This window comes from Hoplias malabaricus, chromosome 11 (genome assembly GCF_029633855.1).
Source record: "Hoplias malabaricus isolate fHopMal1 chromosome 11, fHopMal1.hap1, whole genome shotgun sequence".
In the NCBI taxonomy this organism is placed as follows: domain Eukaryota; kingdom Metazoa; phylum Chordata; class Actinopteri; order Characiformes; family Erythrinidae; genus Hoplias; species Hoplias malabaricus.
Window position 1 is genome coordinate 3,236,397 of NC_089810.1, and position 18,118 is coordinate 3,254,514.

The 18,118-nt window shown below is 42.0% G+C and overlaps 1 protein-coding gene across 1 annotated transcript in view; it reads left to right on the forward strand.

Annotated features, from left to right (window-relative positions):
* Positions 1-6,506: 6,506 nt before the first annotated feature.
* LOC136709953 (Kruppel-like factor 18) overlaps positions 6,507-18,118 on the forward strand; it is a 59,672-nt gene continuing 48,060 nt past the window's right edge. The window contains exons 1-3 of the mRNA XM_066685558.1: positions 6,507-6,609; positions 7,019-7,057; positions 8,551-9,527. Coding sequence (XP_066541655.1) covers positions 6,507-6,609; positions 7,019-7,057; positions 8,551-9,527 — 1,119 coding nt within the window. The remainder of the gene's footprint in view (positions 6,610-7,018; positions 7,058-8,550; positions 9,528-18,118) is intronic.

Below are 18,118 nucleotides of genomic sequence, written 5' to 3' on the forward strand. Positions count from 1 at the left end.
GTACAAGAAAAGTGCACACACAAATAACCAAGGACTGTTTTTTCACACAACTGGTTTATTAACTGTAATATCAAATAATGAATATTGATTATACATTCATATAATGAAATGGATTACAGTGATACATGAGGGAGCAGGGAGATTAATATATGAGGGAATTTCTCTATGATAATTACCCTAAACTCTAGAAAGGCTATGTTTATCCAGCAATGCATTCAGCACCAATCTCCTGAGCAATGAAAGAAATGAAACCATGTGACTGTATGTGTCCATATAGAAGAGTGGATATGGCTTGCAGGACATCACTCACACACAGGGCTTTCTGGTGCTTCTCATAGACACGGGCCTCGTAGCAGTGCAGCAGCGGCTGTTCCTCTTCTCCCATGGGGCTTTGGTCAGAGACACAGCCTTGGACACATCAACCAATCCATCTGAGCAGGTGGCATTCTGAGGGGCATCTGGGATTCTCCTTCGTCACTGATCTGCTTCCTTATGAGAGCCACGGGCATGTTCGTCTGTCCTGGGCCGCAGACTGGGGCCTGATGCAGCTCGTTACACAGTTCAGGACTCAGAGGTCAGAGGTCTCCGTCGTGCTCTGTTTGTGGCAGTTAGCTTTGCTGGATTTAAACTATAGCTTTCTAATATTAATAGAAATAAAGATCTCTCTTAGCTGAGCTTCCTGACTGGAAACAGATTCACCTTTGGGTAAATCTAAATTTCCCCTTCATTCCACCCTTCTTCTTTCCTTCTCTCTGTACATTTTCCTTCTCTTTTCTGGGTCGGTTCTGTCTGAACTCTACTACTGACTGGCTGAAGTTTCTGTGCCGCTAGTTTTTAACCAGGTTTAAGGAATTCTGCCTTGAAGGCCTGATTGATGCTCAGGGATTGAGGATTGAAACATCTCTTGCCTCTGATTGAATGTTCTTTCAGACTAGAACCTCCCTTAATAGTGACATCACATACTATTTACGGCACTTGACAAGACAAAGACTTAAGGAAGATTCCAGTTGAATGAATTTCTAAGAATTCAGAACCATGCTTTTGCATTATAAAAGATTAGACGTTAACACAGAGTGATATCATTCAGATAAAACCGTGTTAAAACACAATTCTTAACCAAATTACACACACATAGAATGTGAAAATCTTGGTGGCTCCATACAAAAGGTCGTTTTAAACACATGATTATAATTCCATTTTTGATTTAACTGGAATTAAATCTTATAAAACTGAAACATGTGAAACCAAGATCGAATCAGTTCGTCTGTGGGAATTAAGTAGTTTGATTCTATAGTTTTAACAGTCTTTAAGAGCTATTTCACAGAAGGGAGAAGTTCAATCATTTATAGAGTCTCTGTCTCTGTGGCTCAGGCCAAATCCTTTTCTTGACCTTTATACAGACCTTGGGTCATAAACAGAGCCTGGAGCAGTGGCGGTTCTAGACCATTAAAAGTGGTGATGTTAGAGGGACCTATAACTGTCTTCAGTGCAGGAAAAAAGGGAAAATTTGATGTTTGATGTAATTCAGAATTTTATTTATGCAGTTTTCAGTAGAAATACTTTCTGAATTCTACATGATTTCTATCTCATAAAGGACTCACTTCCAGTAAGTAGAAGAACTGCTCTACCTCAGGAACAGTTTTGACAGTGTCGACTGAAGCTAAATTAAGACAGTGTGCACTGCAGTGGACGTAAAAGGCATGCTTTGCTTGCTCTTTAATGCGTGCCTAGACGCCCGAGTACTTCCCACTCATGACGGAAGCACTGTCGTAGGCTTGGCCTACTGGGTTGGCTCTGTATTGAAGGCCATGACTTTCTAAAATGTATAAAATTTCGTCAGTAATCCTTGCTGTATCTAATCGATCAGCAGATTCAAAATGGAGGAAACTCTCATTGACAGCTCATTTGAAATAGTACCTGAGTACTAAAGATACCTGTTCTTTTTTTTATATATATATCTTTGGTCTCATCTGCCATAATATTAAAGACCACACTGCCTTTCACCTCTTTTACAATTGTTGTTCGAACCATGTCTGACAAACAACTCCAAACCTCATTCTGAATTATTTTGCTTGTATATTTCACATTATAAATAGAAGTGAACCTTTTTTTCTCAGTTTTGTCATGCTTAGCTATTGTTTCTAGAATTGCCATAAAGTTCCCTTTATTATCTGAATCTGTAGACTCACTGACATAGTCCTGATTTTCTTTATTCTGTTTGTTGTGTTCCTTGTTTAGTAAAATAATTATGCCCCACGTTGCGACACCATAAATACTACATAGTGGAGTCAATGGTAATTAATTATTATTTGATTAATAATTAATTATTTAATTCATTTTGTTAAGCTCCATGTTTAGGGGTCATTAAATAATAATGTAGTGTTTTTTACCTGTACGATTTTAGCTTAGACAAGTAGGTCATCATGTTGCCTTCACATATTACACAGCAGAATTATCTAGAATTAATTATTATTAATGAATTATGCTCATTGACCCGCAGTAGGTTCTTGACTCTGAAACTGAATCTGAACTAAAAGGAATAATTCAGTACAAGAAAAGTGCACACACAAATAACCAAGGACTGGTTTTATCACACAACTGGTTTATTAATAATAATATCAAATAATGAATATTGATTATACATTCATATTATTAACTGTATTAGGTATATTAGCTCTAGCTCTGATTGTAAGATTGCCACAGTATGTATACACTTGTTATATTCACTTTAAGGTTAAAAATGGTTCATTAAAATCTTTCAAAGTGATAAGCTCATAAAAGGATAGAATTTTTTGTTCATATTTGTCACGTCCTGTGTTTGTTTTCCTAGCCATATGCTCATTTAGCACATGGCTCTGTTTATTCTTCCTGTCTCCGCCCTAGTCCCGCCTTAGCTCCGCCCTCTCGTCAGAGTCTCCTTTGTAGTCCTGCCCTCTCAGTATTGTCCCCAGGTGTTCCTTATCAGTGCTCTGTGTATATATAGTCCCTTTGTTCCAGTGTTCCCTTGTCTGTTCTTGTGTGTGTAGATGTGATTATTTGTCTGTTTTCTTACACATTATCACCAGATCACGGTTATGTTCCTGTTCTAGTTATGTTCCCTGAGGTCTTGTTTGTTTTCATGCCTCCCTGCTCCTGTTTGTTTTCTGTTTGTTGTGTTCCCTTAGTTTTGGTTTAATAAATATTGCTTGCATGTACGTCCTCATCCTCCTTCAACTGTGACAGAAGAACCGACCCACAAATATGGACATAGAGAGGAACCCATGGGCCAGGTGTGCTATTAGGTGGACTCCCTTTAGCACTGGTCCTGGCAAGCCAGTCGGGTATGTGCTGGAGACACAACCGTCCTCCTTATCCCGACGGCGTGGGAGTCGGCGGAAGCAGTGTGCTGGAGTTTTCCCCTCGCCGGAGGACTGCCCCTTCAGGTCCGGGAGGATTTTGGGGGAGCGTTGAGGGTTGGTGCTGTTAGATTCGAACCTCAGGGCAGAAGAGGTGAGGCTAACAGGGGCGTAATTCATGAGGATCCTTAGTCAAGGGACTTCATGAATTTCCTCATGAATGCGCCCATTGGACCTCTTGAACCCTCAACAGCTCTTTATGGGTGGACATCATCGCAGGGCCTCTTGCCTCCGTGGACGTCGTCGCAGGACTGCTTAACGCAGCTGCTCCAGAGTGCGCAGCGCCTCCAGCTGCTCCTGTTCCTGTGCTGGCGGTGTCTCCCGCTGCATCTGTTCCTGTGCCGGCGGCGTCCCCCGCCGCTTCTGTTCCTGTGATGGCGGCATTCCCAGCCGCTTCTGCACCCGTGACTGTGGCCCCGGCCGCTTCTGCACCCATAACTGTGACAATATCCTATATTTCATGCAAATTATCAATATAACACATTTTAAACTTGTATCTTTCTATACTAGGTGTGCACACTAGTAAAGTAGAGAAAGACCATAGAATGGGACAGTTTTAACATGTTTTTTTGATCTCACTGTAATATTTCTGCTGACTTCTTTTCCCAGGAGCCATGTCTACAGCGTGGGTCAGTAGGTGGTGGTTTAGAGGAAGTGTGGGGTTACTGAGCATGTCTTTATAGATATGCCTGGAATTCTGGGTAATCTGGGCTGTACTATCTGGAACCTTTCTAGGGAGTAAAGCATGGTTGTTCAAAGAGCTAAATGGATATTTCACAACATTTCTTTATTAATAGTTTTTTCCTGTTCCCCCAAGCTCAGAGGATGTAAGCTGTACCTGTTTTATAAATTTCAAAATTCTAAATTTGAAAATGTCAATAACTTTCCAGACATGACTCCTCAATATGCCTCTTAGCCTTGTGTGTGTGTATAGGCTCAAAAGTGTCCATCTGTGTTGCCCTGTGAAGGACTGGCGCCCCCTCTAGGGTGTATTCCCACCTTGCGCCCAATGATTCCAGGTAGGCTCTGCACTCACCATGACCCTGAACTTGATAAGGGTTACAGATAATGAATGAATACATATATATAGTATAAAATGTGGGCTCTGGAAGCAGGCTGACTGATAGAGATTGGTCTTTGTCCTACTCAGGAGTTGCACAGTGTGAGAGGCACTGTGTGGGGATACTTAAGTTCTACACGACCTTCGTTTTGGAAGCAGCTGCATGTAGCTGTGGTGAAAAGCTTGTTGGTGCTTTTATGGTGGAAAGCCAAGAACCCAGATGTAGACTCAGGGGTGATGGAAGCTGTCAAGTGGCTTGGCTGGTTCTGGGCACTCTGGATTCAGTGGATGGGTAGCGGCAGGTAAAGATTGTGGCTTTAAAACTTTTGGAATTTGGAAGCAAAAGAGTGTGGGACGAGTTTGGAGAGGCCAAGGAGAATGACTGACTTGCAGGGAGCATCAAAGTATTTCTGGAAAACCCCTACAGCTCAAGAGGGAAAGTGGGACAATGTTCAAGCTGTGTTCAGCAAGGATGGTGTAACTCAGAACTCAACTAAGTGTATTGTTGGGCAACGGAAAGAGCACTTTGAGGAACTCCTAACCTCAGAGACATGTGTCGTACGCAGGAAGAAGGGTCAAGTGTATCTGGTTGTCAGATTTCATTTCCTTGGCTGTCACTGAGAATGTTTTAGAAAGTTCTGCATTGGCAAAGCCCCTGAAGTGGATGGATATTACATTTTGTGTGTGTGTGGGGAGTGGTGGTGGGGGGAGGGGTGGTGGGTGTTGGCTCACATGGACATCACTGAGGCAAGACTTTTGGTCCTTGTACTCTGATTGTGAGTTGTGTTCATAAATGCAACAGCTAGACTTGTCCAGTGAGGACGTTGCACTTTGACAGGGATGTGACTTGTCTCCACGTCTGTTTCTGATTTTCATGGATAGAGTCACAATGTATATTCTGGGACATGAGGAGTTCAGGAGATGTCCTCCCTTATACTTGCAGATGATACTGTCTTTCTGGCTTCCTCATATAGAGGCTCCAGCCGACACTTGAATAGTTTGCAGCTGAAGCAGTTCATATGAGGATAGGCACCTCCATGTTTTAGGCCATGTCTCTCTCCCTGAGGGAATGTGAGATCGACTGTAGGTTCGGTGCAGCATCTGCAGTAATGCTGTCGTGTACCAGACTGTTTGTGGTGAAGAGAGTGATACAGACTTTACACCAGCTTTTATTCTTCCATAGCATCACTGATCACCTCCTGCTCCCTCACACACTTTTATCACTAATATTTTACCTTCACATCACTATAACTCATCATCTCTTCAGTTCATTTAAATGTCTGTGTTGTATGTTGTGCACTCCAGTGTTGAACTGAGGAGGATGGGTTCCTTGTTATGAGTCTTGGTTCCTTCCATGGTTTGTGGAAATAGGCCCCGGTTTTAGACCCAAGACATTCTTGAAATAATTATTTATATGCTAATAATAGGGAGCTGATATAGACACAGGTTTGGGCTAATTGTGCCCACACATTACAGCCATAATACAATATTATGCCAATCAAGTAGTCAACAATCCAGGGCCTGAGGGGGACATCTACTCGCATCGCTCTCCGCTTATCACCCAGAAGAGCAGACTGAATGGTGTTGAATGGACTGGAGAAGTCAAAAATCCTGACCTTCACAGTGCTGGCTGGTTTGTCCAGGTGAGCGTAGACTCTGTTGAGCAGGTAGATGATGGCATCCTTAACTCCCCGGCGGGGCCGATAGGCAAACTGGAGAGGGTCCAGAAATAGCTGGACCATGGGCCTGAGCTGATCCAGGACGAGCCTTTCCTTGGTCTTCATCACATGGGACATCAGCCTGCAGTCCTTGACGTCAATGGGTCACGGTGTCTTCTGGAACAGTAACAATGCAGGACGTCTTCCACATAACAGGGACCCTCTGTAGACTCAGGCTTATGTTGACAACATAAGTGCAGTACTCCACAAAGCTGTGTGGCACAGGCTTTAAGCACCGACCCCAGGTGCTTACCATCAGGGCTTGCAACCTTGTTTTTGTGGAGCCTCTTCAGTGGTCTTCTCACCTGGTCAGCAGTGAGACTCACTGTAGAGATGACCGGTGGTGGAGGTGTGAGGTGGGGTATTAGGAGGGGGGAGGGAGGGGGAGTGGAGTGGGCTGCTGAGGACTGGCAGCAGAGGAGTCAGGATGGGGGAGGTCAGAGGGTGCAGTATCAAATCTGTTAAAGAACAGATTTATCTCTTTAGCCCTGTCCACATTGCCCTCTACTCCTCTGTTGTTGCTGGACCTGAACCCGGTGATGGTCCTCATTCCATTCCAGACCTCCCTCACATTGTTCCACTGCAGCTTCCTCCTATATTTGTTCTTAGCCTCCCTGATATTTGTCTTCAGTTCCCTCTGGATCATTCTCAACTCCTCCCTGTCTCCAACTGTGGAGGCCCTCTTCTTGTTGTTAAGGAGAGCTTTAATGTCCTTTTTTACCTATGGCTTGTTGTTTGGGTAACATTTAACAGTCCTGGTTGGGAGAGTGGAGTCCACACAGAAGTTGATGTCATCTGTAATGCACACTGTGAGCCTGTCAATGTCCTCTCCGTGTGGCTCATAGAGTGCCGGCCAGTCTGTAGAAGAAGCCCTGCAGTGCCTCGTAAGTCTCCTCAGACCATGTAGTCACAGGATGATAAGATCATTTCACATATGCAAAGGAACCCATGACTCATCAGACTGAGACCACAACACAGACCTATAAAGCCCAGCTGTGAATATGGATTTGTGCTCCTAAAAACATAGTCCCACCCTGTGGGAGGCAGCACTATCTAACACCATCTTTTTAGATTTTTAGTGTTAGTTGAGCGATCTGCAGTGACTTCCCATCACCAGCAGCATTACAAGCAGACACACAGCACCAGCAGAGTCACTTCTGGAGTTATCAGAGTTATTAGAACAGAATGGAGATAACAGAGGATGTTTATGAAAATTCAAATATTTTTCTAGAACAAAGATCAGGATCCAAATGCAGGGACCCTGTGAATGAGGATCAGATGACCAGAGGAAACCAATGGAACCTCAGTTCAGTAAATCCTCAGGACAAAGGTGAGGTTAAGGCTCTGCTGCATTTTTTATAATTGTGCTAAATCATTTTTGGAAATAAAAAATAAAATAAAATGAAACATTTCCCAGCATTTATTCTAGAACATTGGTTCTCAAACTGTGGTAACTGTTCCACTGGTGGAATGTGAAGCAGCAAGAGGTGATATACCTCATTAACAAAATCTGTTTGTGTTAAAAAAATACAACATGGGCTATGAATAAATGGTAGTTCAGTCTGTGAGGGAAGAGCTGGGGCAGTTCAACCATTTATTACTGAACATAAGAAAAGGCTAGAGACAGATGTGAGTGATTTGATGTTTATTACAAAAAGGGCAAAGTGGAAACGAGAAAAACAAATCGAGAAACAAACAGTGAAATATTCCTGAGCCCAGAAGAACTACTTCTACAGGAACTATTTTTTTAAATGTGAGTTTGAATAACCTTTTAAATGTTTAATCCATCTTAAGGTTCCTTTCCCATTTAAACACATCAGCAAAAACGGTTCTTTATAGAACCAGAAGAGGTTCTTCTATGGCATCGTTCACAGAACATTTTGTAGCACCTTTATTTTTAAGAGTGTAAAATTAGAGAGAACCCTTAACTGAAGTAAATCAGCGTGGCCGATCTTCACCCACTGTTTAACAGCACTGTGCCTCCTTCACCTACTGATACCAGCGCCGAGGACCACTGTGACCTGCTCCAAGCGCCGCACAGTTTTCACATATAGTCTGTTAAAGCACATATTAAACTGCCCTCTCTTGTTTTTATTTCTCTCTCAGTGCTTATTTCCCCAAAACTGTATGTGATCTCATGAATGTATCATTACAGTTCAGGCCTGTAGTTATTAGTATTCTCATTTTTAGTAATTATTTTAGAACAACTTTGTGTAATGAAAATTACAAATATTCAAGCAAGACATCCATAGGATTCACAGTGAGAACCACTGTTTTAGAAGATTACACATGTGACATTCATCTTTTCAATTTAGAATATAAAGATTAATTAATTCACTGAAATGTATCACATATTTACAGTGAATTTCTGTTCTAGAGTCTAGACAGAGCAGACTGTACAGACTGGCTGTGGTGGGTCTGGGGCTGCTGTGCTTACTTCTGCTGATAGCCATCACAGTGCTGTGGATCAAGTTTAACAACCTGAATTTACAAAGAGACCACCTACAGACCAGTAACACCAACCTGATGAGGGAGAGAGACCAGCTACAGACCAGTAACACCAACCTGATGATGGAGAGAGACCAGTTTAATGCCAGTTCCACCAGCCTGATGATGGAGAGAGACCAGTTTAATGCCAGTAACGCCAACCTGATGAAGGAGAGAGACCAGCTACAGACCAGTATCACCAACCTGATGAAGGAGAGAGACCAGCTACAGACCAGTAACACCAACCTGATGAAGGAGAGAGACCAGCTACAGACCAGTAACACCAACCTGATGAGGGATAGAGACCAGCTACAGACAAGTAACACCAACCTGATGAGGGAGAGAGACCAGCTACAGACCAGTAACACCAACCTGATGAGTGAGAGAGACCAGCTACAGACCAGTAACACCAACCTGATGAGGGATAGAGACCAGCTACAGACCAGTAACACCAACCTGATGAGGGTGAGAGACCAGCTACAGACCAGTAACACCAACCTGATGAGGGTGAGAGACCAGCTACAGACCAGTAACACCAACCTGATTAAGGAGAGAGACCAGCTACAGACCAGTTACACCAACCTGATGAGGGAGAGAGACCAGCTACAGACCAGTTACACCAACCTGATGAGGGATAGAGACCAGCTACAGACCAGTTACACCAACCTGATGAGGGATAGAGACCAGCTACAGACCAGTAACACCAACCTGATGAGGGTGAGAGACCAGCTACAGACCAGTAACACCAACCTGATGAGGGTGAGAGACCAGCTACAGACCAGTAACACCAACCTGATGAGGGAGAGAGACCAGCTACAGACCAGTAACACCAACCTGATGACGGAGAGAGACCAGTTAAAGAGCAGTGTGTTCACAAACCTTGGTGAGGAAATATCCTTAGATTTAAAATGTTTGACTCCTTAAATAACTGATTTCTGGATGTGGAGCTACATTCAAACGCATTTCAAACTAAAACTAAATCTTTTTTCTGAATGTTACCAGCAATTAAATCAAATCAGGTTAATTGTCACATCACATTAACCCAGGTGTAAAGGTGAAAGGCTTAGCTGTGCAGTCCCTTCCAGTATTAAATACACAAGAGTTACAAGATAAATATAAACACATACTTTAGACTATACCTACAATATACAATCATCATTTTAGCAGTAAAACTGTGTATTAATATAAACTATGAAATTTGTAGATGTGTGCTGTAATTACTGGCATCAGATAAGACTGAATTACACATGCAATTTTAAGAACTTGAGCAGTGAGAACAAGTTTTGGTGGTGTCAGTGTTTCAGTTCCTGTAACGTAAGGTAAAGTGCTGTGTACAGAGCTGTTTTTGTTCATGTGGTTGTTGCCAGTGACGGACATTGAACTTTTACACTTTGCTAAAGGCTTGTCAGCAGCCAGTGTTGGCTAATACATGCCCTACAATGTAAATGGTAACATATTCTGTTAGATTACTCAGAGAACAGTGTTCTGAGTACTTTGGAATTCATCAGTATTTTCTAAGACTTTAAAACAGTGTGAATGTGGTGATCACACCCTGATTATTTAAGAAGAATATTCTGTTGTGTTCTTCCACTGTAGCTTCTTTCTGAATGTAGTAGTTTTCCTGAATGTAAACATTTTCTATAAAGCAGTAAAGACTGAGAGTATGGAAACACAGAAGATGCACAAAGATTTGTCTGGTTTAAAATAAATAAATCCACAGATGTTGGAAATGAAAATATTACCACACCATTTACAGAAAAGTTGGGACTCTGAGCTAAATGTAAATATAAAGAGAATGTGTGGAGGTGTGAATCATTTAAACCATATATTTAATTAAACTAAAACTGGTAAAGTTTGATAATGCTACAATAAAGAGGTTAATTGGTCAAATATAAGTGACATTCCTGGGTTTAAAAGAGCGTCTCAGAGAGGCTGAGTCTTTCAGAAATAAAGCTGTGGAGGGCTTCACTGTGCTGTGAAAGACTGTGGACAAACAAGTGAAATTATTCTACAATAACGTTTCTCAACTTTAAATAGTAACTGTCTTGGGGAACTCCTCATCTACAGAAGATAATATCATCAAAACCTTCAGAGAATCTCTCTGTGTAGCTGGTATTTTACAGAAGGACACACAGTTCAGGACACAACACACAGCTACACCACACACTGGAAGATTCAGTGATTCAGGGGTTGTGTATTTTATTTCTAAACACAAGACATTATTATTGTACGTACACCCCCCCCCCCCCCCCCCACACACACACACACAAAAAGACCCAAACAGGGAACCATACCCATTACTCTAATGTCTTCCACTTACTACACACGTTGGTAGGTGGATTGGAGACTCAAAAGTGTCAATAGGTGTGAGTGTGTGAGTGAATGTCTCCCTGTGAAGGACTGGTGCCCACTCCAGGGTGTGTTCAACGTTGTGCCCAGTGATTCTGGGTAGGCTCCGGACCCACCGCCGCCCTGAACTGGATAAGGGTTACAGACAATGAATGAATGTTATTATAGCGACAAATGCAAGGGCCAAGGCCCAAAACCAGTATCTGGCTGTGGTCTTTAGGCCCTCAGACAGCACTGAATTAAACACAGGCAGGATTCTGTAGTGGAATCACTGTATGAGCTCAGAAACACTTCAGAAATCCACTCTGTAAACACAACTGTGGCATCCATAAACACAAGTTCAAGCTTAAAAGTAAAACTAAAAGAAAATGAAATTAATAAACAGATATAAACATGACCCAGAAACACCTCCTTCTCTGGGCCTGAGCTCATTTAACACTGTAACAGAGCCCTGAGCTGTGGAGCAGCTGAAATCCTGTAACAGGCAAGAATCAGAAAAATTCACTTTCAAAACTACAGCCACTGGTCTCCTCAGTTCCCAAACGCTCACAGAGTGGAAACTGTTACTGGCAGTGATTCAGAATGAGAAAATATATTTCTAAACACAAACTTTCTCAGTTTGAATATTTACAATGTTGTCTTTGTACTGTTTTAAATTTAATGCACATCATTGCATTTTGTGTTTAATCATATTTTTCAGAATGTCCCAACATTTTTGGAACTCTTTAGAATTCCTGCACATACTTTCCTCCTAAAATGACCTGCTGCTGGTTTTTTATCATATCATGACACATCTTTTTACACACAACCTCACTCTATATATTTCTCAGTACTGTGCACTGGTTAATGGTCAGAACCACACGGTCTGTCCTGTGTGTATTTGTCTGTGCTCATGATCTGTGCTGCATCATGGTCCTGGAGGAACATCATCTGGTTTCAGTCTGTACTTGTTCATAGCTGAAATGATAAAAATAAACCTCTTGAACATGGTGTGTGTGTGTGTGTTCACAGTGAGGCAGGGCTGGGTGTTTTTTGACACCTCTGCATACTACATCTCTACTGACACGAAGACCTGGAGTGAGAGCAGAGTCGACTGTAAAAGCCGAGGAGGGGATCTGGTCATCATAAACAGCAAAGAAGAACAGGTGTGTGTGTGTGTGTTTGTAAGTGTTTGTGTGTGTGTGTGTGTGTGTGTGTGTGTGTGTGTGTGAGAGAGAGAGAGAGAGAGAGAGAGAGAGAGAGAGAAAAACTGTTCTTTAAGCATTTTCACACTGACAGGAATACCTCGCAAGAAAGGTGGGCAGTAAACGACCTTGGATTGGTCTGACCGACAGTGAGAGGGAGAACCAGTGGAAGTGGGTGGACGGCTCAGCACTGACCACTGCGTAAGTAAATTTAACCAACTGCATTAGCTCCATTTATCCAGTCATACACAGATTTAAGCAAAAAATAATAATTAAATAAAACCAACAAAGAACAGACCTCATTCACTAAATAACACCTAAATGTTTTGAATTGTTATGTAAATTTACCCAGTTACAGATTGTTGAAGGGTTTGCTGTTGTCAGACGGGAACAGAATGGAGACGCTTGTAGACTCGAGTACAATAAAATGGGTTTAATGAGATTATAGCAACAAACACCATCAAACTGTTCAAGGTCAAAATCCAAAAAAACAGATCAAAGACAGGTGAAAGATCAAACAACAGAAATAAATACAGTGTCCTACACAAGACGAGAGGAACAGTCCACAAACGGACAGAGGTCAAGATCAGAAACAACAGGATTAAAAAAAGAGTGAGACGAAATTCAGAGGCACATTATAGCACTCCCTCTCGCGTATTTTCACTGAAATGATCTGCTGAGGTGGTGTATAAATGATACTCTGCCATAAAATATTAGTCTTTCTCTATCTGTGATTGGGGAGTGTTACTCCACGTGACTCTGTTTACTCTGTGAAGAGGCTGAAAGAATAAACCTGACATTACAACAACACACACTCACCACACGTCTGCTACTGTGTTATTGTCTCGAGCGGACGAACTAAAGTGAGATATAGAAATGTTCACCTCAAATCAGCAGATTCCAACTTCTACAAGGTGCCATGGTGTAGTTGGAGTGTGAAGGCTGGTGTTCCTCCTCCCTCCTGTGTAGCGTTTTATTAATCCTCCACCTTCCATTACATTCTACCTGCCGTTTCATGGAACAAGATGTTTAGTTCAGGTCAGTTTTACGTTTACAGTTGTTTTCAAAGCTGGGTTCATCACAAAGTCATAGCCCTGATGGAGTGGTCAGAGAAATTCTCCTTCAGCAAAGCAGGCTCTACCCAGGCCTTCGCTCCTTCATCCCTCCTTCATCCTCACACTCTGTTCCAGGTCATCCAACGTCTCCCTCCTCCTCCCTCCTCCTCCCTTAAATCTCTCCTCTTCATTCCTCTGTCTGCTGGCTCCAGTAATCTCTGACTTCTATAATGAACATTTAAAACATGTCACACAGCTCAAATAAGGACAGAGCAGACACTTGATAAATGTTTGGAGCAGGTCCCATATCGATCACATGAAACGATGAAGGTGTGGACTCCAGGTTTAGAGAGAAGCTGATGTAAAGAGGTAAGGGTTAAACACTGATGAGACACTAATTCATGTTCTGTGTGTTTCAGATACTGGGCTGAGGGAGAACCAAACAACCAGGATGTAGAAGACTGTGTTCACATGAGCTACCGGGAAAACAAAACCTGGAATGACTTGTCTTGTTCTTCCAAACTTCAGTGGATCTGTGAAAGAAGAGGTCACTGATTAAAATAAAATGTTTTTCAAAGCAGTTCTATTCAGCACCAAAATAAGGATCCTCTATTGTTACAATGTCCAGAAAAAACACGTGTGTCCCCACAGAGAACCCTTTTCAATGATGTGCAATATTAAACCAGTCAGTCACATATTGATCTGATGAACATTTTCAGGAGGTAAATGTTTGTAGAAAGTGCTCATGGTTCTAAATAGAACCTAAGTCTTTACTAAAGAACCCTCAAAAAGCCCCCTTTATTAAGAGTATAGTGTAGAGTTTAGATCTCAGTGTAGTGTGTGGAACAATGTACTGTATTTTCATGTATCAGAGCGTCACAGTGTAGCAGCAGGTAGTGTCTCTTTCACAGCTCCAGGGTCCTGGAGGTTGTGGGTTCAAGTCTGTGAGGAGTGTGGTGTGTTCTTCCTGTGTCCGCGTGGGTTTCCTCTGGGTGACTGTCTGTGAGGAGTGTGGTGTGTTCTCCCTGTGTCTGCGTGGGTTTCCTCTGGGTGACTGTCTGTGAAGAGTGTGGTGTGTTCTTCCTGTGTCTGTGTGGGTTTCCTCCGGGTGACTGTCTGTGAGGAGTGTGGTGTGTTCTCCCTGTGTCTGCGTGGGTTTCCTCTGGGTGACTGTCTGTGAAGAGTGTGGTGTGTTCTTCCTGTGTCCGCGTGGGTTTCCTGCGGGTGACTGTCTGTGAAGAGTGTGGTGTGTTCTCCCTGTGTCTGTGTGGTTTTAATCCGGCTGCTCTGGTTTCCTCCCACACTCCAAAACCACACATTGGTAGGAGGATTGGAGACTCAAAAGTGTCCGTAGGTGTGAGTGTGTGTCACCCTGTGAAGGACGGGCTCCCCCTCCAGGGTGTGTTCCTGCCTTGTGCCCAATGATTCCGGGTAGATTCCTTCTTGTTGGTGTCTGAAGTGTAAATTGTCTGTAAGTGTTTATTCACTGTTTGAATTCCCATAGAAACTCATGTGTAACTCGAGCTGTTTAGTTTTGTAGCACTTTCGCTCTGTGTTTACTTTCATGCAGTTAGCGCTCTCCTGAATATAGAGTCAGTTCCACCTTAAGTAATGTAACTGTAACAGCAAAAATAAGTCAGTGTTACTGATGGAGAATTCACTTATTCATAGATCAGGCATGGGACATTTCCCCAGAGGCAAAAATATACAGACATGTGACTGCAATAAACAAATAATATAGAAAACATGTGACTGTAATAAACAAATAATATAAAGACATGAGAATTATTTTAAACAAATTAGTTTTATGACAATAATTATTAAAATGGTTGAAGGGCTACCTGAGTTTAAAACTCAGGCCTGAACTCTGTGGGGAAAAAAGGCAAATGGTAGCATGAGAGTGTTTGGTACAGCAAGATAAGACATCCTTAGAAGATAAGGATACCTTTTAAATTGGGCTCCTATGATACACTGCATACCTAGAAGATGAGGGTATCATTTTATTTGGGGTCCTATGGAATGCAACCTAATAGGAGAGGTGAGATGACCTCACCCCAAAAAGTGTATGTAAACTGTGGTTTTCAGTATGACATTGTGAGTGAGTCTGCAGGAGGCTTCTGAGACTGCTCCCCAATGCTTTAAGAAAATAAAGAGACTGCTGATCTTCCAAGAAGTCGTCTTCATCTTTCGAGTATTTTTAAAAAAGAACTAGAAACTTTTATTAGAACTTATTCTTTCAAGTATTATAGTTAGACTAGTTATAAGATTAATACGTCGTGGTAACGACATTTTGGTGGCCCGTACTAAGGGGACTCTGAGAGACCCCGACCGGTGGCAAAAGATCGTTATCAGCACCAGAACTTGTGCATTTCGTTTTGGGGGTGAGAGAACCAATCTCATCGTAGCGCATCATAAAACGGGTAAGCAGAGCCTTTTTTCATATAAATTCTACATATTGATGAGCTTGTCTCTCTCTGCCACAAAAAGTTGTAATGCAGTTTGTTATGTAAAGAAGGCTTATTGGAAGAGAGGCATGATTAAAAAAAAAAAAACGTAGGTAGGTAGAAAAAATATAAAAAGCATGCTGTTAAAGTGTGAATGAGTCGACTATGAGAATTGTGTTGAAAGTTGAATGTGATGAGTGCATGTGTGTAAGTTTAGTGAGTTTAGAAAAAAGAACTGTCTTTCTGTGTGTGTGTGTTAGTGTGAGTGTGTGTAACACCCCTCCCTTTTTCCATTCTATGTCTCTGTGTGTATGGTCAGCTGAAAGAACTGAGTGCAGGTGGGGGAATGGCCACCCCCCTCCTTTCTTTTGTCCATCATGAGTGTGTGGGTCTCTCCCTTGCGCTGTAAAGGAGATAATACATTTTCTGTGTGTGAAAAAAAAACGCCGCTGCTCAGAGAGTATCAGAGAGAGTAAAAAAGTGTTTAGAGAAAGTGGGGAAATGTGATAAAGAATGAAAGATTTAGAAATCAATAGGGAAAGAAATTTGTAATGGTAAAATGTATGAGCTTCGTTCAAGGACAGGTAGTGTAAATTATTCATGAACCTCAAATTGAGGGCTTTGATATTTGTTATGAAAATGAGCCCTGAACAGAAGATGTTTTTAAATAAAAAGTAAAAACAATGAGCTTTCTGGGAGACTGTAAATTAAAGGAAACCGTAGAAAATGAGCTCCAGAAAGACGTTTCTTATGAGCTTTCTGGGAGACTAGAAAACAATGAGCTCCAGAAAGACGTTTTTAGAGGATAGAAAAAATGAGAGCAAGGTGTTAAAGCTGAGAGTACATTGGGGAAATTGTAAGGTGTAATCATGGGTAAATTAGTATTTGAGAAAAAGGAAAAAAATTTGAAATCTCCATATGATGGCTTTTATTGGAAAAAAAAAGAGATCACGGGTCTAAGTTCCTCTCAATTTCGCTGAATCTTTGAGATCTTATGCTTTGTCGGGGGGTCTCCTCTGACAAGTGTGTAAGGCCTAAAATTCACTCTTGAAAAAGAGAGAGATGGCAGGACTTTGATTTGTGACGTACTGATAAAAGCCACGTTGATTTGGTCTAAATAGAAAATAATAGTTATTTGGGAAAATTAAAAATATAAATATTGAGGTATAGTGCTGTACAGGGGTTTGGAGCTCCTGAGACTGGGTGCGTTTGAACTAGTTTTTTTTTTTCCAATGGGTGTAGTGCGTGTATGGAGTTTGACTGGAATGAGGAGACTGTGCTTAACCCCAGACCCACTCAAAGGAATGCAGCTCCAGGAGAGCATTGTGTGTGTACAAAGAGACAGGATGAGAATTAAGAGATACACGTGTGCTGAGCTTAAATTATGTAAATGATATCAGTAATAATTGGAATAACATACACATAAAATAAGGTAGGTGTTATGTTGCTCCCTTATAGTGTAACTAAGTAAACATTATTACTCGACACACAGAGCAAGGAGGACAACTTCTGGGTGATTCACTCACTTCTTTAATTGAACTACTACCACACTGATTGCCCTCTGGTGGGTTCATTGTACATAGGACATCTCTAGGTTCATACATCACATATCTCCTCCCCACTAAGATTTGTTGTCAATAACAAAACATTTCTTAGGAAACAAACTTAAGACATCATATCCTTTTTTTTTTTTTTACTTTTCAATAACCTTACTAGAAAATAGGAGTTACGTCACAACTTATAATCACTTCAAAGTTTCAAAACTCAGAACCATTTAACAACATTCTATGAAAGCAAACATTATTCAACTTTTTTTTTTTTTTAATTCACTAATCCCTGTAACGTACTGGATGACGTGTGATCCTCACCGGATATCGTCGTACAGTCTCTGTTGTCTCTGAACGTTCGGTGTGGATCCTTTCCGTGGACTGTGGTGTCGTGGGTGTTTTTGATGGTGCATGTAATGTGTGTGTAAGTGTATCAGTATCCTCCTTCTGTTGAGGTGTATTTGGGTCAGGTGTGGTTGTCTGAGGAAGTGACATCGGACAACTCGCAGGAAGACTCACTGCAGTCTCTGATGGGTCTGACTCGAACCGAGTCAGCATCTGGTCCACATGACGCTTCCAGACCCCTTGTGTTCCCACATTTACCTTGTAGGACACTGGTCCGGTCTTCTCGATCACCACAGCTTGCGTCCACTTATCCTCCCCCCTGCTATAATCACGCACAAGCACTGGCTCACCAACTTCAAACTGTCTCTGTTTAGAGTGTAGCTGGCGCTGTTGCTGTTGAGCCTCTTGTGACTGGTGCACTGTTCCAGCCATACTTGGTTTCAGGAAATCCAGTCGAGAACGCAGTTTGCGTCCAATGAACAGCATTGCAGGGCTTTCCTTGGTTGTTGCATGGGAGGTGTTTCGGTAGGTCAG